At 42.6% G+C, this 26,025-nt stretch overlaps 1 protein-coding gene across 5 annotated transcripts in view; it reads left to right on the forward strand.

The window, feature by feature from the left end:
* The first annotated feature begins 1,666 nt into the window (after positions 1-1,666).
* JADE3 (jade family PHD finger 3) overlaps positions 1,667-26,025 on the forward strand; it is a 69,206-nt gene continuing 44,847 nt past the window's right edge. The window contains exons 1-2 of one of the 5 annotated variants that reach the window (XM_061998288.1): positions 1,993-2,019; positions 20,325-20,377. Coding sequence is in view for 1 of the 5 variants with exons in the window: in XM_061998279.1 (XP_061854263.1) it covers positions 25,483-25,540 (58 nt within the window). In the remaining 4 variants the exon portion in view is untranslated. Of the gene's footprint in view, positions 1,808-1,967; positions 2,020-2,517; positions 2,535-20,324; positions 20,378-25,478; positions 25,541-26,025 lie in introns of those variants that run through there. The other 4 variants (XM_061998296.1, XM_061998319.1, XM_061998304.1 and 1 more) reach the window with 4 other exon arrangements.

Below are 26,025 nucleotides of genomic sequence, written 5' to 3' on the forward strand. Positions count from 1 at the left end.
AGCATCGCTGTTTAGTTGTGGTCTAGCTGCATTGATAGAAAGCTATACTTTGTATTATACACAGGAATATTAACCAGCTATTCAGAAGAGAGTAAGTATTGGTTGGTTGGTTGGTTTTTTTTTTCCTTCTGCAGCAGGTTGTAGATCCCTGGAAGTCCTCGCTGGCAGTGATTTACAGTTAGAAGCCTACATGGATTCAGCAAAAGTTGACTTTGGACAAGTACTTGGAGAAGTGATCTGTTGAGGGTTACTAAACAGACATGCCACATCCTGCTTAGGAAATCTGAGCAAAAAGTAGTTTGAGGCTTGCAGAGTACTTGAGAGAAGTGTCTTACTGTGTATGTCCACTTGGGCCAGAAGGAAGTTGATGTGGGGGGACTGTGACTTAGTAGAGCAGGTGGGAGGCTGTTGAACTAGATAGAACAGCCTTCTAGTGGACCGAGCCACTGCCTTCTTTCTTAGGATCTGTTTCCCTTCATCTTTTAGCTGCTTTCTGGAAACACTGCAGAAGTGCAGCCCAGGCATGCCAAGTTATCCCTGCCCTGCTTGCTGCTCGTCTCTTCATTCTTTTTCCTTTGCACTTGTCATTATGTTAGTGTTGTTTCTTCTCTGTGCCTGCTCTAAAGAGAAGGACAGCATCCCAGATTTGAGACCTCAGGTTCAATTTCCTTCTCTGTCAAGTTTCCGTAGCCTTTCCATGCCTCAGCTACTGCACGTGGAGAACAGGGCTGCAGCAGCTGAAGAGTGTTTTCCAGATAAATCTCTTTGCAGCAGTCCTTCTGGTAAGGAAAACAAAAGGGGTTTGCAGTGTGTTTGATGGAAGTGATACCTGGTAATAGCAGTATGGGAAATGTGTGGGGGTAATAATGGAGGAGGTTTGAATTTTTGCCGTTGTTTCCTTTATTCTAACAGATGCTGCCTATTGTGCTTTCCATCAAATGTTGTTTTGATGGGGAACTCTTGCACAAACAATTAACATCCATAGCTGGCTAAAAGCTGCCCAAAGGTAGACTTTGTGCTCATCTTTTGACAAGTTGTGCCACTTGCTTAAAATGTTCTCGCTGGAGCAGGTGGGAATGGGCACACAGTGCCCTCAAAAGCTGCTAGAAGGCAGGTGGGACGTGGTGAAGCAAGTGGCCTCTCTGCCCTGCCAGCCCAAAACTGGATCTTGATAGTCGATGGTTTTGGGCTGAGGGCCAGATGCTGCCATCGGCGCTGGGCACCTTAAAGGGAGAAATAGCGCCTGAGAGTGGTGGGAGCCCCCTCCCGCCTTTCTGCCGGTTCCAGGCGCGGTCCGCTCTCCTCGGTCTGCCGTCTGCCCGAGAGGCCGGGGCCTATGGCCTTCCTTTCTTGGCCTCTGCCCCTCGGGCCCCATCTCGCCACTCGCCGAGGCGGGAGCCGGCTCCTCCGGCGCATCTGGAAGGAAGGCCCGGCACTGCACGGCGCGGGCAGGGAGGGAAGGGAAGGGGAAGAGGCGGGGCCTGGAGCCCAGCAGTGTCAATAATACAATAGGGCTCTTGTGCGGCCGCCGCCGGAGGAGGAGCGGGGCGGGCGCGGGGCAGGGGCCTGGCTGCGGGCGCGCCGAGCAGCCGGCACGCAGGGCGGGAGCCGCCGCCGGCCGCGGGCCCGGGCGGGCGGGGGCGATGCGCGCCGGCGCGGGACGGCACCAGCAGCCGCAGCAGGAGCAGCAGCCGCCGCGGCAGGAGCGCCAGCCCTGACGGCCGCAGCCGCCCACGCCGGCGAGCAGGGCAGGAGGAGGCGGTGGCGCGCCGGGCCGGGCCGTGCCGCGCCGCGCCGGCGGCGGGAGGTGAGCGGCGCGCCAGCCCCGCCGGGCTGCCCGCATGGAGGCGGGGCGGGGGGCGGGCGCCGGGCCGCCGGGGCCGCCGCGCCGGGCCTGTGCGCGGGGGAGGCGCCGGGCCTGCGGCGGGCGGGAGGCGGCGGCGGCGTTTGGCGCCAAGGCCGGGCAGGAGGAGGGAGGAGGAAGCAGCGGCGAGCAGAGGGAGGCGGCGGGTCCTGCGGGTAGGTGGGAGGCTGGGGACGGTGGGGCACGGAGCCGGGCCGGGGGTGCAGCCAGACCGTGCCGAGCGGGCAGCGTTCCCCGGCACCGCGACGGGCCGTTCGTCCGGCGTGGGCACTGCGGCCCCGGCCGCGTCCGGAGGGAAAAGTTGCGGCGGTTCGCGCCGCCCCGCCGAAGTCGGGCGGCCGCTCCGCCCCCGCGCTCGCCCGACTGCACCCGCGGAGGGCGACAGGGGCTGGGCGGCGGCAGCGGCCCCGGGCGAAGCACCCTTTTGTTCGCCGCAGCCCGGAGAGGCGGTGACCCGGCGATTCCCGAGCCGGTGGGGCCCTTGCGGAGCGCGGCTGGGCGTGGCGGCCGGGCAGGAGGGCGGGCGCACAGGCAGCCGGGCAGGCAGGCAGACAGTCGGGCGCTTGTCTGCTCCGCTAGTATGTCGAGGAACTTGCTAGAACTGAGTTTGACAATGAAGCGCTAGGGCAGCCCTCCCGCCGGCCCGGTCCGATCCGGCCCGGCCGCCGAGGTAAGTTTTATGGTGAGTAGAGGGAGCGGTTAGCGCCCCAGTGCCCGAGGGCAGGGGACCGGGGAGGTCCCGGCTTCCGTCCTTCACACCAAACCTTCCTCCCTCCCACGGTGTTTGTTGCTTATCTTTTTGCAAAGGTATGGCTTCGTTTTACAGACGTACGACCACTGGTGTGATTAGCGGTAGGGAGTGTTGCAAAAATAGCACTTGCAAGTGATTCTGTGGTGATTAGCAGGAGAATTTGGTATAGGGCACCTTAAAATACATCTTAATGGGAAGAATAAATGTTGCTTTTATGTTTGGTTTTTTTCACGGTGCGATTCTTTTATGAACAGTATTTATAATTATTTGAATTGTTCAGTTCTTTTTCACAAATTCTTTTGATAAGTAGCTATTACTTTAATTAAAATCTCAGTAAATTGGCGCTGTACTTGAAAGCTGTATCTTTTTTCACGTTCAGGAGAAGAGGATGCTGGAGGTGGCATCAAGTTGTGATTAGAAGTCTTATGATTAAAATACACTAGAAACTTGAAAGCTATTGAGCATCTTTGTTAGCCTATAAGAACCTTTGCACTGAAACTGAAAGATTAAGAGAACCGTTTTTTGTCTTGGTGCATGTGAAATTTCTCTTGGCAGCCAACTTTTTATGTCATGTCACTGCTCTTTGTGGGCCGTTTCATAGAGCATCTCGAGCACACCTGCTAATTTCTACAAAGTGAGGCCATATATTTGTGATGGTTAAGAGCTGATCTGTAAATGCGACTGCTCAAGTCTGGCAGAGTTCCCTAGCCAGGAGGTCAGAAAAACTTTCACCTGCGCTTTGAAGTCGCTTTAGTTAAGGAAGAACCTTTTCAAATTAAAAGTTTTTAGGACACAAAGTTTGAGCTGTCTTTTTTTTTTTTTTTTGTGACTGAACTTCTGACCTCTTTTCAGACTAGACGTGACATGCCCTTTGTGTTTAGTGCTGAAGAGGAGCAAAAGAAAGCTGCCTTCTGCAAAACTTGGGCTTTGGATGCAGTGAAAGTCATCAAAATAATTAGAGCTGTTTCTATTACCTGTCCTTATTTGATGTTTTCTTTTCCTAGATTTCTTTAACAGAACAGGCCGGCGTCTCTCTCTTTCCTGCAGCAGGAAACAATCCCTTGAGTTGTGTCGGTCAGTGCAACTGTGGATTTTATTTGTTGAGTTTTTTTGTATGTTGTGTACATGTAGCAGATACCAGCAAAGTTTTGCTAGAGAACAGATGCAGGGACTTAAGGCAGTGTCGTTTATTGGCAAGTGTGCATATTCATTTGGGATCTCGTTAAAATAGTGGAAATCCAAATGTAGAAGTTTGGGCTAGAGAATCTTAGTGTAGTGTTAGAGTAAACCCAGCTTTTTCCTTCTCTTCAGTTCTGTGGACTTCCTCACAGTGGCAGAAAATGAGGAAGCTTGCATCTAGGATTTATTGGGATGCCAGGGATGATTGTGGGCTTCTTGTTTTGGTTGTTGAAATACATGTAGAGCTTGGTAGTTCACTGGTTCACTTATGGATGAGATTTTTTTTTTTTTACAAAGTCTGCTTGGCTACAGACAGGTATTATTTTTACCTGTACAGCTTTACATAGGCAGGTACACGTGCACATGGTCACTGTAGTAGCTACCACATGCCGAGTGCTGTAGAGCGCTTATCCCAAGGGGTTTGCTGCAGCTGGCCTGTGGGATGTCTTGACTGGTGACCTGAACTCTTGGCTGGCTTCACAGTAGGTATCCAAGGCTGTGGTCAGAATGGCTCGATTTGTTAGACGTGCTGGTGAGAAATGAAGTTAAACCCTGTAAAAACTACCTTGAGTTTGAGTTTGAAATTGATGCCCCTGTGATGTTCCCTGTGGTCTATTTGAGTGGGTTATTTCCATCTTTGAAATTATTATCTGACCGTTATGCTCCAGAGGGTAGGGAAGACAGCATGCTGTCTACATTTGTGAGTAGACTGTTTTCAGAGTAGGAACGTATATCCAGTTCGTAGAACGTCTTTTATGATCCATGTTATATAAACCTCTGTTTCTGTGATATGTCTCTCTTCTATAGTCCATAGAATCATAGAATTGTTTCAGCTGGAAGAGACCTTTAAGGTCATCTAGTTAGTCCAGCCTTTGTCCCAGCCCTGTTAACCATCAGAAGTTGCCTTTGGAAGTTAATGGATGCTTTTGGGGAATGCTACTTGAATAAGTTTGATAGTGCAGTGTCATGCCCACTCTTCAGAAAATACAATGTAATTTAGTAACAAAGAATGTTTTATTCAACAGAAATTTAAAAGTTAATATTTTCTTAAGCATGGGTATATTATTCTCCATGCATTTTATAACTGAAAACTTACTGTTTTATCTAGATCAGTGGTAGTGTTGCTTTTTGGGTGGTGACTTCTTGCATTACAGACAGAAACGGACTTAGACAAAACTTGCTGTTTGATCGTGACAGCTTAATCTCTCCCTACTCCCACAATTTTGGCGTGAGGAAAAACAGCTAAGGGGATTCGGGGGCTTTTGAATTTCTGGAGAGGAGAAACCTTCCTCTGAAATTGTGTGGTGTTTCTCTTTCCTGAAGGTTTGAAGCGATTGTAACACTTGAGGCTTCATGTAATTGGAGACATAAATGCAATTTTGTCATACTTTACTTAAAATGGAAACTAACAAGTTAATAATAGCTCTTATCAGGGGATATTTATGTAATGGAAGCCAACAGATGCTATTTGCATCTTGAAGAGCTGATGTATAAAATGTTATGTCAGGACTCTGGCAGGTTTTGTACTGGAAGTAGGCTGGGTCAGGTGGGAGTGGAAGATGCTGGAGATCTGTAGGGCTTGATGACACCTCTGAAAAGTGAGATAATGATTTGAAATTTAGCATTTTAACACACAGCTGATTTTAACTTAATGCCACTGTTTAAAATAAAAAGAGGAAAGGTGATTTATATTTATTCGTGTTAAATGATCAATTACTCTGTCACTTTAAAATTACTTTTTTATATACTCTCTTCTAGCTACAGCTGCACATCTGATGTTCAGAACCTCTATAAAGCGTGTTCATAGATACTGTTTTTATTGATACTTTAACTTATTTCATCTACAAGATGGTATCTGGCAAAGAAGTTTTAGAAGTATAATGTGACAGCCTGGGTGTTGACTTCCATGGAGAGATTCCTGTGTAATTACTAACCACCTCCCTGTTTCCCTGGGCTCTTAGCTCTTTCATATTCATTTCCTTCCAAGTCACCCTTCTCTAGATGGCATCTGAACTTTTCCAGTATTAAAGATCTTATTTCAGTGTGTGGGAGCCCAAGAATTTGGTATTAGAACAGTGTGAGACTTGTGATCTTGGGCCTAACGAAAGCTCCTGCATTTGTAGAGCTATAATAGAAGCTTTACTTGGATTTAAAGAAGTGGAAGAGACCCTGAGCCGAAAGCATGGCTGTGGAGTCTCCTCTGGCACTCGTTAATTGCCCTGTTCAGAGGAGCAGTCGAAGGTGGGAGGATGAGCTCGTGACTGCTGATGCTATTTGTTATAACTTTCTCCTGGATTAAGTACTGGGATGCTTGCCTTAGCTTGTTAAACTTCGTTTGAAAACTTCGGAGTGCTTTCCTTCTTTATAGTACACCTGTTACAGCATTAGATTACAGAGCTGTGTTTCTTGCTTATTGAATTGAATGCTGAACATAACCTATCGCGTCGTTAATGCCTCCTTGCGTTTTAATTAGAGCTGCAGGGAGATGTTAAAAAGCAGGTTTATACACATGCCTGACTGGTTGCTGAAATGAATATGCTTGTCAGACGGTCTTGAGGGAGTTGGGTGTTATTTCACTAATCTACTATCCAGGATTTCCCCCTCCCGCCTTTCTCTTCTTATTCCCCCTGCCTTGCTCTAAAAATGCTTGCTTGAATGATATCCGAGGGTCTGTCATCTCTGCTAAGAGCTCCTGACTGTGTTAAAAGCTCTGTGCTAGTGAAAGTCTCAGAGTCCTGCTTGTGTCCTAGAGAGCAGCATCACGTCTGAGTGATTTGGTGTGTAGCACGTCCAACAGCTTCCAGGGATTAGTGTTGTGCGATGGGTGAGTAGACACTGGGATGGAAGCCTGGGATCCTTCAAAGGAAAGAGTGGTGCCTCTCTGAGGAAGCCACACACAGTGCAACAACTGACATGGGACATTTATTGCACAGAGTTAATTCTGTGCGACACTTAACACCAAGTGTTTTCCAAGCTGTGTTTTAAGTTTATAGGTAGTTCTTGTTTTGGAATATGCTGTTGGTTAGATGATCGTGTAGTGGGAGGAAGACTTCTTCATAGGGACATGCCGGTGTGCTAAATAGCTTTTAATTGTGGGATATAGTTTATCATGTAATACCGGATGAGTGAAACTCTTGAAATATGCAGATAAATGATGGATCTACTAGAAACGTTAGACAAAATCTTCTTGCTAAAGATATTTTGGTTGTTAGATTGATGTGGTTTGGTTGTTGGGTTGATACACTGCTAGGTTAATAACACAGGTACTCACCAACACTTGACAATCACAAACTCTGAACTTTTCATTCATGCCACTATAAAAATGTGATTTTTGGTTTACCATATCAAACAGTTCTTAAGTAATGCTTGCTTTGATGAGCATGGAGACGTTGAGAGAATTATTATGTTTCATGCAAAAATATTTACATCTTCCCTATATATCAAGTATAGCAGAATAAAATGTCAATATCTTCTTTCTGTTGCTTCACTGAAAAAAAATCTTGAACCATCAGCTACAAAAATATATAGGAGAAATGTGTATCCTGTCAAGGGAGGGAAAAGAATGTCTCTAATGGGATTGCTTGTGGTTTTTAATTCTCCTTATTGTTCTGCTTTTAACTGCTTGTATTTCTTTAATATTCTTCTAGTGTTCATTTGCAGCCTTTGACATAAAAGTGGCTGTAGAGGACTCATCATTTGAAGTAGTGCCATGTCCCATCCAGGTTTTGCCTTTAATAGAAGAAAAAAACCCCACCAAACCTAAAATCCTGGTGAAGCTAAAACAGACAGTTTGCAAGCGAGTTTTGGAGACACACACAAAAATAGTAGGCTCAGCAGTTACCTGGTGAGGAGGAGCCTCAGCAGAAAGAAAGGTAGCAGTAATATCTCTCCCATTTTTATTAGTACTTGCGAGGGAAAAGGAGTAACAAACTCATACTCTTGTTCCTGCTTTCATGCAAATAGGTTCTTTACTGGCAGGTAACTGAAATAGTGATAATGGGTGATTAATCCACAGTGCAATGTAAACCTTGTTAAAAGTTGTCTGATAGTAAGGAGAAGAAAACTCTATTTCAAGTACAGAAAGTAGTGTTTTCTGGTGCTTGGTTTTTCTTTTTTCCTGACCACTACTGACTAGTGGTCTGACAAGGGAAAGGTTACAGGTTGTCAGCCTTAACCTTGTTTGGGGGGCAGTTATAGCAACTCTTCAAATTCATAGAGCAGTTGTGCTCTTTTACAAAAATCAAATTGTCATTTAAGCAACTGAAAGACGGATACTTAAACCTGGTGATGAAGTTGCAGTCTTCCTTACCTTAACATAATTTCCAGCATAGCATGAAATAAGCAATGTTAAGGAGTGAAGCATTTTGCCTGTCAAATTTGAACTTGCAACTCTGTAACAGAATGTGCTGAGAGTGAGGGAGGAACTAAAAGGTTGATCTTAATACAAGGTGCTTGTTTATGAGCAACAATACTGTGGTAGCTGTTGGCCTACATAGGAAGTAAAGTTCACTCCTGCTTAATGGTATTGATTCTTCCATGGAAATAATTTTTGAAAAGTATTTTGTCCATGTTACAGGAATCAATTTTCTGCACTTTTCTTTCTTTGGTTAGCGCTTCTTTGCAGCCAGAAGAGAAAATACAAAGGTGAAAACACTGGGATTAAATAATTCCACATTTTTATATGAATGGATATAATGCGAGGTGGTTTAATGTGCTTCTTGGCAGGTAGCATGCATCAATTTAGGTGGGTTTGTTGTGTTTTTTGGGGGTTTTGTATTTTTTAAGTTGTTGTACTATAGTTTCCCAGTCATGTTTTATGACAATTTAAAAAGTTTTTGTTCATTCTGGTATTCTTCAAATGTCTAGGTACATTAAAGTTGGTAGTAAGTGTATTTTTGATCAAAATACATTTTTATACAGGTAGCGTATGAAAGAGTTTACTTGTAGTGGTGATTGAATGAGATTTTGCCAGTGACTTGCAGTTTACATCCTTGTATTCATTTGCAATTTTCATGGAGATCTGACTTGATCTATATCTATACCTATGTAGAGGTGGAATAGCTGTGGAACAACAGTAGCTGTTAAATAAGAAGACTCTGGCCTGAGCTCAATGAAAGAGGACGAGGTTTAACATTACTTTATGTGTCAGTCCTTAGTGATTCTGTCTTTCCTCTGAAGCTGAATAAGTATGGTTGTTTGCTAGATATGACATGTCGTGTTTTCGTTTTTCTTCTCCTATGCCATAAAACTTCAGAAGGTGGGATGTGAATTATTAGAAAGCTTGCACAGCTGACAATCAGCTCAGTATCAGTCAGAACCCCGTGACTGTCATTACGTGGATTATTCTGGCTTAAGTGCTGTTTTAGATCCTTTGTTTGGCATCTTCTGTGTACTTGCTCTAGTTTTTCAGAAGCCTCCATATCAAACAGCAAACAGGGATATGCATTAATTTAGGTTGCCGAAGTCTAATAGCTTTTGCAGGTGCCGCTTCATTCTCCTTTTAAGACTATGGCAATAGATTTGTTTTCTGCATGTTCACGTCTGTATGCTTGTCTTCCACATTTCAAGCACTCCTCTTCTGAGGTATGAATGGGTTAAAAGTTGGGAAAAAAGGTCTAAAGTAAATTAAAAAGGGGGAAAAAAAGCTTCAAATGCACAGGGCAACTTGAACGTGATTTATGGTTCCTACTTATCTCTCCCAGCCATGTCTTTGATGCCTTTGTAGTCTTTCGTTGGCTGTCCCCTCATCTCTTTGCCTTGACTTCCCAATTTTTGCCTTGTTATTGGAGAAAACAGTGTTTCTAGTGAATGCCTCAAAGTCTTCTCAGGACCCTATAAATCAGCTAGGTCAAATTAAATTTGTCTCTTGTCCCAGACTCCAGACAGTATGGACTTCCAGATTATTTGCAATCAGCCTGAAAATATTTTGGCAGACCATTTGAGATTTCTGTTTTTTTAAAGTAAGATCTGTATGGGTTTGCTAGGTCTGATACAGAGAGGCTTTTCACTCATGCATGTTTTTATGTGAGGTGGTGGGGTTTTTCTTTTGTGACTGGTGCATTTGTGTGGATTTACATATAAATTATGTATAAAAGCATCATCCACTGAAAAAAACAGGTTTTTTTTTAATATTCATAGAAAATAAAGCATTCATGATTTAATACTCCTTTTTTTCAGTAAATGCTTGTGTTGATATGATGAGCATTGTATTTGTTTAAGCAGGTTGCATCTGTGTTTGACTTGAAGTAAATACTGTTCCTGATGTGTGTTTTGTACAAATAATAAGTGTGCGTAAATACTGATGTTTTACAATACTTTTGTGTATCAAGAGGAGTTACTGGAGAAATGAGACAGTGGCAAAGTATTGGTTTAGTAGAGTAACTTTCAAAACACGTGGAAGTGACCAGGAATGCACTTGTTCTCAAATCCTTCTGTAACCATTTGCTGCCCTATTATTTTTTTTCTTCTTTCTTTATTTCATTCCTCCATGAAATAATATGAGGGAATTTGTTTAACATGTTCTATCAAAGAAGCTTGCTTTTCCAACAATTTGAAGGTGTTTATTTCACTAGTGTAACTATGTTACAGTGACCAGACTGGCCATATACATATACAAAAGAAATGGTGTGAAGTGTCAGCGCTTGCATGAGGACTATAGAAGCTAAGCCTGCTTTGCGCCCGTACCAGACTTCTTTGGCCATAATAGAGCATCTTTAGATCTATCTTTAGAGGTTTTAATGCCACATTAGAGTCTCTGTAGTACCTCTGCTTCTTCATGAGAGCTTTAATCAATCAGAATTGTAGGTTTCACTGCATGGTGGCAGTTCTAAAAGGCAAAAATGCTCAGCTCCTGTGTTTACTTTCTCCGTTGAGCTTTCCAGGGCTGACAGGATTACAGAAATTTTTGTGCTTCAGGTAAGCAGAAGTGATGTAAAACTTTTGGGGAGCAAACCTATTAAATCAAGCCGTCTCTCGTTTTTTTCTTTTTTTCCCCCCTCTGCTTTGGGTCATTGATGGAGTTTAGCAAGCACAGGAGACCTAGGTGCCCTTTGTGTGCCCAAAGTGCAGAAATACCAGTGTGTTTTGAGGCCCATTGTTACCTGCTGTCCTACTCAGAACTGGTGGAAGCCCATCCGTACCAACATGCTCTGTATGTCTGGGTTAACTGCTTTATAAACAACGTCAAAAGTTTTGCCTCCACAGGGGCAACAGCTTTATATAGTGGAAGTCTTAATTTAATAAACTACAAGAAATCATAAAGGTCTGTATATTTATAGACAATTTTATTAAAGGTCGTGTTTTTGCTTTTGATAGTAAGGTCTTCTGCCAGTGTGTGCTTTAAAGGAACAGTTCTTCTGCATTACAGCTTGATCTTGCAACTCCCTGCCCTTGCACAACATATTCATGTCAGGAAATGTTGAGAAGGGAATTTTGTTGTGAGTTCTGCTCACAAATTCATCAGATAAATGCTTTGCTAATTTCTGGCTTTGTTTTGGCACTGATTTTAATTCCTGTTGACTCCACTGAGGCCAAAATTTCCCTCCTTGTTTATTAGAGCTTATCATGTGTTTTGTCTGACTGAGTGGGAATGACATCGGAAAAGGATTAGTTAGTTGAGACAGGTTTCTCTTTCATAGCAGTAAAAAACCCCAATTCTTTCTGAACGTTTAAGATCATCTTCAAGGAAGAAGTCATTTTTGGTTGCTGCTGTGGAATTTGCAGCCACAAAGGATGAAGTTGATGAAGTCTTGTTAGCTGTGTTTTCTTGCCTGCCGCTTCATTGATTTTGCTCCGAGCCTTCTGTTTTGCTGTCTTAAGTGCAAAGTTTGGGTGCTTTATTTTTTTTACAGAGTTTCTTTGCAGAGGAAGGTGGCTGACTGCTGATGTGTTGATCAGATGTCTGACCAAGGAAGAATACGGGGCCTTTAGTTATGAAATCTCACAAATGGTGGTGTCCTGAGTTTGATGAAGGATGTGAAGAGTACTTTTAAAAGCCTTGTGATGAGCACAGTGAACTTAACACTTTTCTTCTTTTCTCTTGCTTCTGGAAACTGACTGTCATTTAACTAAACACTGACTAAATGCTTTGATATGGGGTGAACTGTTCATGAGGGTGATTTTTTTTTTTCTGTGGCTGCCGAGACCGCCTTCAAGGCTAGGAATATTCAGTATATCTGCACTACTTCAAATACTCAGATTCCTCATAGCTGGAGCAGTCGAAGAGACTTAAAAGTGTGTGTTCTGTAGGCTGTGTGAACCCCTGTATTGTACACTGGTGAGCATTACAACTTTGTGTGTCCAGAAAAGGAGACATGGTCTTTTCTTAACTACTGTCATACGACTGTGAGAGAGCTTTCCTCCTCTAATCCAGACACAAATTATTCTTTCTCTTTTTTTCAACTAACTGATGTCAGTCAGTTGTGGGTAGGGTTTGGTGGTTTTCTTGATTGTGTGGGATTTTTTTTTTCCAGTTGCATTCCACATGGTAGGGAAAGAGGCTCATATGTTTTGTAAAAGCTGGTGGTGGTTTGAGGCATGAGCTTCCCTTGACATTACCCGGCAATTGGTGGCCATCCTGTGAGTAAGCACTTGAAGCTAAATGGTGTGACGTAGGTAGGAGGAGCTTGCACAGACCAATCTTGCAATGGGATGGTGGTGGTGGCCATCAGTGCTTGTTTTCTTCAGGTGGGCAGCAGCAGAGTCCTGCAAGAGAAAAGTGTTGAGGGGAAAAGGCTGGAGTCTGGTAGCTGGGCTTTCGGCTGAATCTTGGTGGATGGAGAGGAGGGCTTGCAAGGGTGAGATGGAGAAAGGGGGACAGCATTTGCAGGCCTGGCAACCACTAAGGCCTTAAGCGAAGCTGAATTGCGTGCCTGAAGAGTGCGTGTGAGGTGAGGAGAGGAGGAAGAAAGATCCAAGCATAGATCTGATTCACGAAGATATCAGTTTACAGGGCTGCAAATCAGCAGTTGAGTCTGTGAGAGGAGAGAGATTTCTGGCATCATTCCCTCTTTGCTGGGTGAGCTGGCTGTCCTGAACATGCTGGACCATTTGAGTCCCACTGTAAAGACCTTTTCATTTGCTGTGTGAGGAGTTAAAAGCCTTATGGGGTTTGTTATTTCTTCTTATTCTAGAGCCAGAGATCTAATTTGAAGGTCTTGAAGTACGCAGTTTGCTATTTCCTCAGTCTAAACTCTAAATCTGTCCCTTCATCTTCTATATTGTCGGTGTGTGGAGGATCCAGCAAGAAACAGTGATACTGCTTTTAGCATTTGTGACTCTCGTGTGTGTGGTGGGGTCATGGGACTTGCTACAGAGTGTATGAGAATGGCATGGCTATGCCATCAGAAACGTAACATCTGTTACAGTACTTCAGAAGTTCTCACACTTGGTGAATGGTTTTATTTTTTATTTTAAGATCTCCACTAAAGATATTCATAACTGTGCATAAATATAGTTGCATTAAATAATGGAAATGAGCTATGGGAAGAGATGCTTCTAGGTCATCTAGGTTACTGCTTCTGGAATGTTCACTTGAACCTCCCTGCAGAACATACCATGAAATAGTAGCGCTGTCAGCTTTATGAAATGCATACAAGCACATCTGTTGAGGACAACATGTGCAAGTTGACTGAGGTGAACTGACAGACAGTTAAAATCCAACAGGCCAACATGTGGCTGTGGCTAATGGCAAGAGGTGTAATGTTCCCTTTCCTCAAGAACTGGATTTATTTTTTAGGTTTCAAATCCTTATAAATAGCCTGATTTTGCTGGCTTGTGGCTCACAGCCCCGTTCTCCAGCTCCTGGTAGTAAGTAGCTCCAAAATACTTGTGTTACTTCTGCCTATATCCCATTCCAGGCTTTGTGGATTCAGGAAGCATCCTGCCAGTTCCTGATACTTTTAATCCTAGTTTAGCTCTTCCCTTGTAGGCTTCTGCTGTATGCATTTGTGGTCTCTTTCCGCTATGCTCCTCTGCATTGCAATGCAACCTGCTGCAGGAAACATCCACTCTTCGGAAAGATGTATCCTGCAATAGGCTGAAGTAATACATCTTAATGTTTCATTCTGAAAAAGAGGAGCGTGTATTTGAGATGATGTGCAGTAACTGCATGCAGCTGTACACCGTACCATCCCTTGGTATACTGTGTCTTTCAGTCTCTCATGTAGGGAGGAGAGACGTAAGGGTGGAATAGCTAGTTGGGATTGCTTTGCTCTTGCTATCATTCAGAAGTATGTGTGTGTGTGGTGGAGTAGCTGAGGCATAGGACTTGCTGCTCTGCAGCAGCGTGTCAGTGTGGCTAGGTGCAATCCTCAGCACAGACGGGCAGAACCAACTACTTGGTGCAGTCCTCTTTATACTCGGGTTTCATTTGTTGTTGGCTTGCCCTGGGGCTGGTTTGAGAAATGCTGAGCTGGAGCAGATTGTCTTGGCAGCACAGCTACCAGGACTCTTGTCCAATCTTTGTATAAACGTCAAGAGCTGCAGCCTCCCATCCTTCCCCCAGGGACATGGACTGGCAGCTCTGACTGTCAGGACATTTTCTTAGTGCTAAGCCTAAACTACTTTTTTTTGGTCTTAAATTTATCCCATTACATCTGATCTCTTACAGACCCATGCCTTTTTGTTTCACTAATGTTCATATCCTACCGGCGTAAAAAGAATATAAATGACTTTGTGCACAACTTAGGTTACGTGTTAAGTCTTGTGTGTCAGTCTCAATAGCATTTCCCTGTAAGGGCAGTTGTTTTAGCCCCTGACTCTTTTTTTTTACTTTTTCTTTCTTTTTTTACATGTATGTGTTAATTATGTTGTGTAACAAGTAATTTCAGGCAAGGAAGAAGAAGTTTTGAGTGTTTTGCAGAATGGCTGGCGCTACACATGCGGTGAATAACTACTGCATTGGGTCACCATCCGAGTGCCTAGGGGCCCAGGACTTCAGAGCTTTTCATAAAATGGCTTGATGTTACTTGTTAGTTACCCCGTGAAACCTCTCCTTCTAGACATCCTGCTGTATTGTTTGTCTGAAAATGGGGTAAGCTGCTGTGAGAAATTGTTTTCCCAGCAAATTTTAATTGGTTGCTGGGAATTATTAAGTCACTGGCTATTATTAAGAATAGGCTTGTTGCTGTGTAAAGGTGCAGTGAAATATTTTTGTGATGGTGGAAGGAAGTGAAGGTGCTAGAGAGTTGCAGGCTTTGCTAGATGCTTTCTGTGTTACTGACCTGCCTTAAGGCGAGATGAATTGTCTTCAGATTCTTACAAAGGGTTTGTGAATTTCTACTGAAATACTTTTCTGGCTAAGCCAACATGGGAAAGAGGTAAAAGCAAGAATACTGCTGCAATACTGGCAGTAGTTAGCACTATTAAAAGCTTGTGAAGAAGCATAATCAGATCACAATTTGTTACAAGTAAAAATCCAGCCATTTGTTGTGAATACTTAGTAAGGATTTTAGAAGACTTTTTTTAAAGCTTAGTGACTTTTTCTTTTCTGCTCCTAGTCCCCATAGAATAAGTATTGCCTGGAAGCGTATCTTCAGTTAAATACAATGAATGCTGGTTTGGTATTTGAATCCTTGTTCCTATTATGATTGTTTCCAGAAATATAAGAGTATCATTACCTTTCTCCTTCATACTATAGTTTATTTATAATCTTGAAAACTACTGACTTTGTTTCTCATGCTGGCTTGGTAGTATTAAAATCTGGATATGCCTTTTGTAAGAGGTCTGTGTAATGTTATTGGTAGTCCATGGGGAGCTGGCTACATGCATTAGATGTAAAAACTGTAAATAGTAAAGTTATTTTCTAATACACTTCCCACATAAGCACTGGTTATATCTGTGAGATTATTTATTGTGAAGTGTCACAGCTTTCTAATTCAGTCTTGGAAGTAATTTCTGAGGTGGGAATTGCACAGTAGATGATGCAAGTTATTAGACAATGCATGTTACCAGAAGCAAGCTGAGGAGGTGTGGGTTAGGTGAAACGCTCACAGGAATGTTTGTAGCTGCTTAGAGGACTGGGAAGATAATTACTAATTAGTTTCAAACAAGGCAGATGAAATTGGTGAGATCTAAGTGGTCTCTCTGAAGTCCAGTGTTAATTAATATTTGGCATTAATGATGTGGGGGAAGTGTCTTGGTTTTGGTTGGGATAGAGTTAATTTTCTTCTTAGTAGCTGCTACAGGGCTGTATTTCGGGTTTACACTGCAGAGAGTGTTGATAACACAGGAATGTTTTGGTTATTGCTGTGCAGTGCTTGCACAGCATCAAGGCTGTGACTCCTTCTCACCCTGCCCTGACAACTAGTGGGCAGGAGCCGGGGAAGGTTGATGTGTACACAAGAAGCTGGGAGGGACCATGGCCAGAACAGCTGACCCAAACTAGCCAAAGGGCTATTCCATGTCACGCAGTGCCCAGTATAGAAGCTGGGAGGAGTTGGCCAGAGGAGTCAGATCACTGTCTGGGCATTGGACATGAGCAATTGCATCACATGTCATTTTATTTTCTCTTAATTACTACTATTATTTTTTTCATTCTTATTAATGTTATTATATTTCAGATCAATTATTTTACTTGTTCTTACCTTAACCCGTGAGTTTTGATTTTCTTTTTCAATTCCCCTGCTTATCCTATTGGGGTGTGTGGGGAGGGGGAGTGAGTGAGAGGCTTTGTGAGGCTTTGTTGCCAGCTTGGCTTGAACCACGACATGAAAGAATCAGGGCTCTGCTCATTAAAAAGTTGCTTGAAATGGGGTGGAGCTGCATATCTATTTGAGAAGATGCTTTGAACTTGTAGTTATTTTGACAGATTGGAGGAGAAGTCTGGAAGGAGGGGTTGGGTGGGGCTGAGTACCAAAAGGCAGCTCTGGGCCAGGAGAGTCTGACTGCACACCGGCTGGCTGTAAGTCATGGGCCCTGCAGCAAGAACTACTCATGGATGGCTAGGGTGTGAGTTTGTACATTAAATTAATATCTGCGACTCACATGACAGTGAAGGATGCTTTTCTGTAACAAGAAACTTTCTGTGTAGGAAGGGGTTCAGCTGGAAGACTTCTCCCAGATTTGGGCATCACAACCTCATAGTGGTTTTATGCACCAGCCCTAACAAGGGTGGTGGAGAGCACCAACTAGAAAAATCAGAAATGTAGTAAAGGTGACCTGTGAGCAAAGGGTGAAAAAATGGGCTTTATTTAGTCTGGACCAAAGACTAGGACATACTAACAAAAGAGTTAGGCATAGTATTCCAACATAAAGTTTGAACGTCTAAAGAAGAAAGAGATGATCTCTGTAGGGTCCAGTGCAGCTTGAGACCTGAATGAAGGGCTTGTGCTGCATTGAGGGAGATGTGTGCTTCAAGCACGGGGGGAAGTTTTCTGTCAGTAAGGGTCACACAGAGGGGAAGTCACCTGGAGAGGCTGCAGAACCTTTGTTATGAACAGCCTGAACTGTCGCTCCTATCTTCATGCCCTTTACCAGATCCCTGGCAGATTTTTTTTGTGCCCATCTCATTTTTTGATAATGGGAGTGCAGTGTGTGGGACGGTTAAGGAGAGAAGCACAAAGCACTGTTTTCAGCCAGTGCTTGTTTGGAAGCCTGGCTGTTGGTAAGTAGTATGGTAAATTACAGAGGGAATGATAGTATAACAGTAGTGATAACTGCAAAAATAGGTCTTTGTTCCAAGTGGCTTTCTGCTGTTAAAAGTTGTATTTTAAGAAATAAATCTTCCTGATGCTTTTTCCCTTGGTGACGCTTAGTTTCCAGGCAGCTACTGTGCATTTCTAAGTGTTGTTTTCTGTGTCTACATTTTCCTTTAGTTCCTTTTTTTTTTTTTTTTTTGCTTTTCTGTTCCTCTGCCCCGCAGTTTATGTTGCTGCTCTGTGGCTTTTTGAAATGCTCCCAGGGAGCAGAAATGCCCAGTCAGTTGGCAGTGGGTGCAGAGAGGAGGGTGAGCATCTTCTCTGTGTTCATGTTACCCTGCTCCTGAGCTTACTACTGATGGGGAGATTGGGGGATTGGCACTCTTCCAGGCTGAGGAGCGCTCTTATGGGTTTTTTACCTACTAGCCAAGAGCCCTCTGCTTATTAATTTGAGGTTAATTAGTTTAATTTTTTTTGAATCAATATGTTAAGAATGACTATCCAAAAAAATGTATCACCACCACTCCCCCCAAAAAAAGAAAAAATAGGGGATTGGTGTTTTGTGGGGTCAGGTATATCATTCATGCTGTTTTCTGTGTCTGTAGATTGTTGCAAAAGAAGTCGAGGAGACTGAAGATTTTGACCGTGTAGTATAAGTGTTAGAAAAACGAAAGATTTTTAGTTGAACCTTTTGGTATTTCAGAGTTCATCTTGGCATTTAACTGAGCAAACAAATGTGTTTTTAATGAACAGTTCAAAAATATATTAGTTTTGTGGTTCAGCTGGGAGGCAAAAGCTGAAGTTTTGTTCACACTTAAAAGTTGTAGGCTGTGCTGCATTTTAATGATGCCATTTGAGCTGCCACAAGCAGGGCCTTGCTTGCGTTTCTCTGGGAAACTTACATTAAAGGGGTTCAACTGGGACACTAAAGAATTACCCCATAATAAAACATCTCATAAGGAAAGTTTGTTCTAAGTTATGTTTGAAAAATTGATCCAGGCATTTATTCTTTTTTTTTTCACTTTCTCACTTCCCTTGCTCTCCCTCCTCCAGTGCATTTTGTGGATGAGGCTCTTGGTGTTTCTTAGCCGTGGGGTAGAGGCAGCATTAATACCGGGGTTTCGCAGCAGAGCAGCAGTGGGCTTTTGAAGCAACTCCCACTCTCTATGTGTCGAGTCGGCACTGCCATATTTCTGCTGTACACGAGCTGGGTCCCTTTGGAGAGAGGCTGGAGGCTCCCGGTGTCTACGCTCTGCCAAGTGTACTTTGCTACTCAGGGCCCTGTAGATGGCTTCAGGCTGTGTGTGTGGTGTGGTGGCGGCGGAGTGTATCTGCTTATCTCAAGTTAAAAACCCAACCCACGTAGTGTGATTCATGTTTCAGCAGCCTTGAATCTGGTACTGCTTTGATCTACAGATCTTCTCTTGTTGCTCGAAATTAATTGCTGAGTGTGGGATATAGCCAGAGACTGTCAAGGAGATGGGAAGAGGAAACTGGGAAGACTTTAAAAAAAACAATAATCCCAGACCAGAAAAAGAAAAACCCAACTAAAAAAAAAAGACAAAACTTTAAGTCAAATAATATTAACATAGCTGAAACTTGAAAATTTTATGAGGCCAACCTACAGGAGCTATAATATATTGTGTGTTCCTATTCTTACCCCCTCTTGACTGTAAGGAAAGATTTTTCCTTTGATGCCACAGCCTAAGTTGAGTAACAATAGTTCTTAAGTAATAGGATTTGTGCCACTCCTCAATGGATGGGTGGTGGTATCCTTTTCTTGTACTGCAGATGGTTGGAGAAGCAGAAATGTTACAGCATGGTGCTGACACTTTGGCCAGAAACTGCCTTATTTCACTTAGACATTGCTGTCCCCCTTCTCCCCCTTTTTTTTCCGTTTCTTCTGGCAGGGCATGCAGTTATCTGTTCCTGGATTTTTACTTGAATTTCTGTTCTCTAATGCTTTGTTGCTCAGCTCGGAGCAATCCTGTTTTTGTTAGCTTTTTATTCTAAGGCATGGAGTGGGTTGCCTGCCAGGACAGACCCTAGTCTAACTGCTGACATCCCTGGTGAGTGCTGCAACTGATCTGTTGGGTGTAATGACTTTAATGCTTTTGCCATGTCCATTACATTATGACAAAACATACATGGGCATGATCCTGCAGAGGAGGAATGTGGGCAGTTGGTAGAGAGAAAAATTCTTTCTTTTCCCATACTTGATATTGCTTAAGGCTTGGGACTAGATTAAAAACGCGTGAGTAGGCAGAATCCTTGCCAGGGAAGCTGAGCTGTCCGGGATTGTCAAGGAGAAGTCTAAAGGAATGTCTTGAAGAATTAAGGCAGGAGCCACATGGAGCTTTCCGTGTACTTACTTTTGATTTGCCCTTCTGTGAATTTATAAGCATGCTTGTTTCACAGAAGACGCTTTAGAAGGAAGACAGCGTCGGTGTATTTGGAGAAATCAGCCCCTTAAGTCAGATGAATAGTCATGCAGCTACCTCAACATAGAACAGTTTGATTTGTAATCCCAAAAGAGAATATACTAATTAAAATTCTGTTTTGTTGGTATTGCTGAAGTTGGTTCACATTCATGTTTAGAGGATGACAAAGTTTACTTTGAGATTATTATTATGAATTTGCTCTTAATTTTAGTACTTTGTGTATTTGTAATGCAGTTTGTGTGCATACAGCTGATGAATGTAATTTTTCCATATATTAAGAGAGAATTGTTGAATTTAAGGGTTTATATTATGAAGGTATCATTTTCTTAGGAAAATTGCAATTAAAATACAATACACCCTTCACTTACTTGCCAAAAATTAAATTGCAGTTCAAATATGAAATGCCTGATGCCACTCCTACTACTTAAATAGCACTCCTTTCATTTTTTTAGGAGCTTGTGATGTCATCAGCTGAAGTGAAAACATCTACCTCATGACCTGGCATGTAAGTGAAGGAGGAACTGATATTTAAAAAAAAAAAAGAAAATGTGTGTGTTGGTGTTTACAATGTGTAAATTGAACCTATATACCTTCAATATCCAAATATCAACGTTTTAAATGAAAACTTTGTGGATTTTAAAGAAACATAAAGTCTTTTATAGGAGAGGCAGTTGTAAAAGAAACCATTAACAATGAGATTCCAGCCTGTAGAACTTCTTGTAGTGATTTCAGTTAAAATCTATCTTGCTGTAGCCTCTAGTGCTTGTAAGACTGGTAGGCATAGACAGCATAACTTTATCTCTCTACAATAGTTACACATGCTACTTCTGCCCCTTTTTATCCTATGCTTCTTTTCTGCATATAAATTTTCATAGTTGTGATTAATATATGCTATATGTGATGATATCCTTCCTAAAATTTAAAACTCCGGGTTGTGCACAAGGTTTAGATTCTTTTACATACTCTGATACTTCACAGTAAACTTCCTGCAGTTTTCTGACCCTTCTTGTTTTTTTTGTTAAGTAAGCAAAAATATTTCAGTCCTCTGCAAAGACGTTTTCAGAGGGGTTTTTTTTGGGCCTGCCTGCTCTTTGCTTTGCTTTTATGTGGCTTAAAGGATTAAAGTGCAGTCATTGCTTTGAGGGGCTGATGTCAGCAGTGAGCTGGGTATTCCTAATTAGTGCCAACACCTGTACCTCATTACGAAGCCTCGTTCAAGCTGTCCAGTGAACCGAGGTAGCAGGTCTCTGTTGCATGTCTCTAATGTGATTAGAAAGCCCTCTCCTGATGGTAAGTTTTAGTACTTATTCAACTTTTGGACTGATGTGGAAAGTGAAGTTTAGCTGAGCCATTTGGCTGGCTACCAAAGATCATAAGGAGTGGCAAAGAGAAGGGATGCAGTCATCTCAATTTCAAGACTTGTAGTTCAAAGCTTGCTTTTGCTTTGACTGTTTAAATTCTAAAAAAAACCCCCAAAAAACAAAAGAGGAGGGAGAGAAGTGTTTTTTCCAGTTTTCAGTGTGAGGTACTGTGAATTTGGAGACCAGATCTACAGACTCCAGCTGGTCTCTGAACATCTGAGTGCAGTTGCTATTGTGCATAACCCATTGATTTTCTGCAAATAGAGGTTTGGCCTTGACTACTCTTGTACCATCCCTTTCTCTTGGAGGGGTCAGGGCTTAGCAATTCTTTTCTACACAAAACCAGCATTGCTGTCTCCTCCCACTCCATTCCTTACTGTTAGCAGGGCTACTGTGCAGCATACTCTGCTGTTGCACTTGGAAAATATGGCCTCAGACAGATCTGACTAGTAAAATTGTGGCTCAGGTGAGGCGGATCACTGTCATGTTTGGGTTTTCCAAATGGAAAATTAAGCACCGTTGCTTTTTTTCCAGGTAGTTTAAGTGGGCTTTTAAGAGTTTAGCTTACAGAAACTCAAGCAAGCAGCAACAAAATGTTGGCTTCAGGTTTTGAGTGATTTCCCTATGAGTGTGGAGAGGGACAGAATAACTTCAGATGTGTATCTTGGAAAGGTTTGAGATAATAAACCTGGAAGAATTCACATGAGGGCATTGTGCTAGTTATCTAGATTTGGCAAAATGGAAAGAAATGGAAGCATAGTGGATCCTTAAAGTCCAGACGTGGAACCGAAAGTCCAGTTATTACAGGATTGAACCTCTACAAGGTAGAAGCTTTGGAGGAAAAATTAAAAAAAAAATCAATAGGCATAAACTTCTGTGTATTTTTCTGTGTTATATGTCTGTTGGCTTACTAACACATCACAAGAATGTCTTACCAGTCAGCTTCAGGAAAGCTATTATTCAAATTACTCCTGCTCTGTAAAAGTGTTAACCATCAAGCTATTACACTTGCTGATTTTGGATGCTTTTAAAGGTTTTGCGTCTTGAGTAGATCTCAGTCTGTTTGGCTTTGTGGTGGGGTTTTGGGTTTTTTTCTGAGTTTTTTGGGGGTTTTTTGTTTGGGGGTTTTTAGGGGTTTGTGGTTTTGATTTTAGTTGGGGTTTTTTTTCCAAATTACTGATTTTGTGTGTGATTTTTTTTTTTTTTTTTAGTTCCTTAGCTTAAAGTTGATCTAACCATTGTCCTTGCAGTTTCTTCTCTTAGCTTTATGCAAGCTTGACTGAAATACCTAGAAATGGAGTAAGACATTTGTTTGCAATATTTGTGTTAGATGTAGACATGAGTTACAGGAGCTGGGAATAGATATAAATAGGTGCATTTCTGCTGCTTTGTGTGGCACATGTTGAAAAGGGGAAAAAAGGCAGAGTTAACAGATTTCAAAGCATTTAGGTTTTTTTAAAACACTTCCTTAATAAGTATACGAGACTCAAGGAGGTTTCACCAGTGAATGTAATAATACCTAGTGGTGATTTTAAGAGTAAGTCATTTAATGTGTAGAAGGCATACCTGTGCCGATAGAGACAGTAAGGTAAGGCAGAGACTGCTGTTGCCTTGGCACTGAGTTGTTAGGTGCCGTGGTAGATTTTGTGTGTGTGTGCATGTGTGTGCCCATTTTATTGGATAAAAAGATCACAGTAGATAGATCCAAAGTAGTCTGTACTATGTCCAGATGTTTCAATGCTTTGTAGTTAACAGGCCAACTTGGCAGACAGAATTAAGGTCTATATATCATTAACTGAACTACCTTAAAAATTGCTCCCACAGGTGGAAAAGACCACCAAACAAAACGGTGTGTTGGTTTATGTCTAAACTACAGCGATGCTGCTTAAGATAGAATGAACATTATCAGCTTTATGACATGAGCCTAGTTACTTTTTGTAAATCATGCATGCCTTGATAAGAACTGTATTCTTGAAGAAGGCCCAGAGACTGATAAATCAGGGTGGAACCAACCCCGTGCCCTGCAAGGCGCCAGAAGCCTACTCACACACTAGGCAAAGGACTTGCTGAATAGAATAACAAAAGTATTAGCTAAGGTTCTGTGTAAATACAGCAGTGGAGGTACTGTTGGGTGTGTTGGCTTTCTGGAGTTACCCCCTAGCACCCTTCTCTGTGTGGACATGAAATAAAGCAATATCTCCGCTCTATGTGTAAATTGGCTTATTGCACACCAGCCACAAATCTACTTTTTGGAAAACATGTGCAATACATGCATCTGTTTCACGTTGTTTGGGATATTTTTTGTTTCTCCTTTCACCCTTTTGAGTTCTCCAAAAGAAAATTCTGAATGGATAATGCTCTAGGGTGTGTGTAGGCTGTATTTGCACAGCATGTTTATTTAAGTTGGGGGTTTTTTTTGAATAAAAAGAAACAACTCTTAACACACTAGGAATGATCTAATCTTTTACTTAATCATAGCTCTCTACGGTGAACAGCAATTAACAAACTCTTCAGGGCAACAGCATGTCAACTGGCAGAATCTCTAGTGGTTGTGCTCATTAGAATAAGAATCTTGCCTGATAAACATACTGATTTCAGTATTTACCATGGCCCTATAGACTGTCTATCTGATCTGTCGTCCACAGAGGTCAGGTTGGGAACTGATATACTGAAAAAATAAAATCCATCACACAGAGGTTAATTGTTACGACTAAGTCTGGTTTCAGATGAGCTCCCTTACTGAATTAGGCCAACTACTGTCTCTGGTAATGGTCAGCAGTGGCCACTTAGGGAAAGAATGCATTATAAAGCTCATATAGAGTCTTGTTTCTTGTGAAGTTTTGACTTTGGGATTTACAGCAGATTGACATGACATATTGTGTTTAATAGCCCTTGTCCTTCATTTCCCTAATTGTTTTCCATCTGTTTACTTTATCAACTTCTGCAACATCCCATAGCACTGAGTTTCTCTTTTTTTTTTTTTTTTTTTTTTTAAATCATGACTTTTCTTTGAAGTTTGCTCTTTAACTTTGTGTATCCCTAGTTCTCTGGGCCTTGAGAAGCAGCAGTGAGCAGTCTCTTCATCCTGTTTGCTTCTTTTACTACTTAACCAGCAGATCTCTCTTATTTTGCATCTTCTTTTCTCAGCTGGGTAGTATCAGTCTGTTTAGTCTCTTACCCTAAAGCCATGGCACGCTTCCCTTATAGCTGTAGCTGGAGGTTCATGTTCTGCAAATATTTTGTTCTCCAGTGGTGCCAGGGAAAGTCAGAAGATACTCCCTTGCTCTTAGCCCAAATGAGTGATCTTACAGTGTTGCTCATCTGTGAAGCTTTCTCTGTGTGACTCAGTGGGTGTAGCAAGTGAAACCACACAGGTTTGTATCAGTGCTTGTTTCCACTGCTCTTTGGCCTTGCCAGAGGATTCCTCTCTTTTATCAATGCACAGCTCTCCATGCTGTTCTCCTCCTACAGTGGTTTCTGTTGAAGTGATTTGGGAATGCCCAAGGACCCCATTTTTCAAGGCATTCAATTAATGGGTGTGTTTTCATCATCTTAAGACCTTTCAGAAGTGTCCTGCAGGCGTGGTGGCGTGGCTGTGCATATGTTAACTGTGAGCCTCGGATGGCATTGGGGTAGGCAGCAGCAAGCAGCCTCCCTGGTGGCGATGTCCGAGGGAGCAAATGGACTGTGCCTGGGCTGCTCCCAGGTCATAGCTTCAGTGTGAGCACAGTTACTTTGGCAGTTGCAGAGCTGGGGAGGTGGATGATGGAAGAGGAGTCTCAGGTGGCTTTATTCTGCCACAACCCAAGCACAGGTTTAGCCATGCCTTCTCTCAATTGCAGAGCCCTGAATAACCAATAGAGCTGCAGCTGCACAGAGTAAGAGCCTGCAGAGAAGGAGACTTCTTTACAAGTTTATAAAAGCCTCACTCACTGACCAGTTGGAGTTGCATGTACAAAACATTGACTGTGCAGGTTTTGCATTGCATCATGAAGTCTTAAGAATGACTCTGCTTCAGAGGTCTTCTTGTTTGTTTTGTTCAATATTATAGCTGTATTTTTAGTTGTAACCTCTCCTTTTCTCTCGTTTCTCAGCAGAGATTTTATTGCTGCTCTTAACATGGGATTGAGGTGCAGCAGCTACAGCATGTTGTGGACTCTTACCTATGAATAAAGATGTGGTGAAACACCTCCCTACTTCCATGGCTTGTAGGCATTTCCATTCTTCCCAGTACAGGAGTGGAGAGTGGATGAAGAGACCTGCTTTGGAGTCAGATTCATTATCTCACACCCCTGCAGCTTTGGAAGGTCAGCTGTGATAGTTCATTATCCTTGTAGGATGGAAAGGATAGTATTTTCCTGTACTTTCTGACTCCACCTGTTAAAGTACCGGTGCTGTTTGCGATCCACCCTGTGGGTTGCCACCTCATTTCCTATGCCAAAAAAAGCCAAAAAAGCTTGGGTAGGACATACTTTCCAGGAGAAACAGTAAATGGGAGGTGGTTGAATCTTACTCATTTTAATCTTGCTTATTTAATCAATGGGGAGGAATTCAGTGTAGTGTGAATGGTCAGTCCTGATCAGTGTGTCCCCTGCTTTGAAAAATATAGAAGTACTTTGGCTTCAGCTTGGCTGTTTGATGAGAAACTTAGCCTTGTGTGGTCTTCAGGATGCATCTCTTGACTGCTTTCTCAAACAAGTTGTGTCATTTTGGAAATGAGCAAGTATGATTGTCCTTGGTTCCACTGTCCAGAGCAACATCAGCCTCAGTGGGCGAGTTTAGTATTTCTTTT

Source organism: Colius striatus, chromosome 1 (assembly GCF_028858725.1).
Source record: "Colius striatus isolate bColStr4 chromosome 1, bColStr4.1.hap1, whole genome shotgun sequence".
NCBI classification, from domain to species: domain Eukaryota; kingdom Metazoa; phylum Chordata; class Aves; order Coliiformes; family Coliidae; genus Colius; species Colius striatus.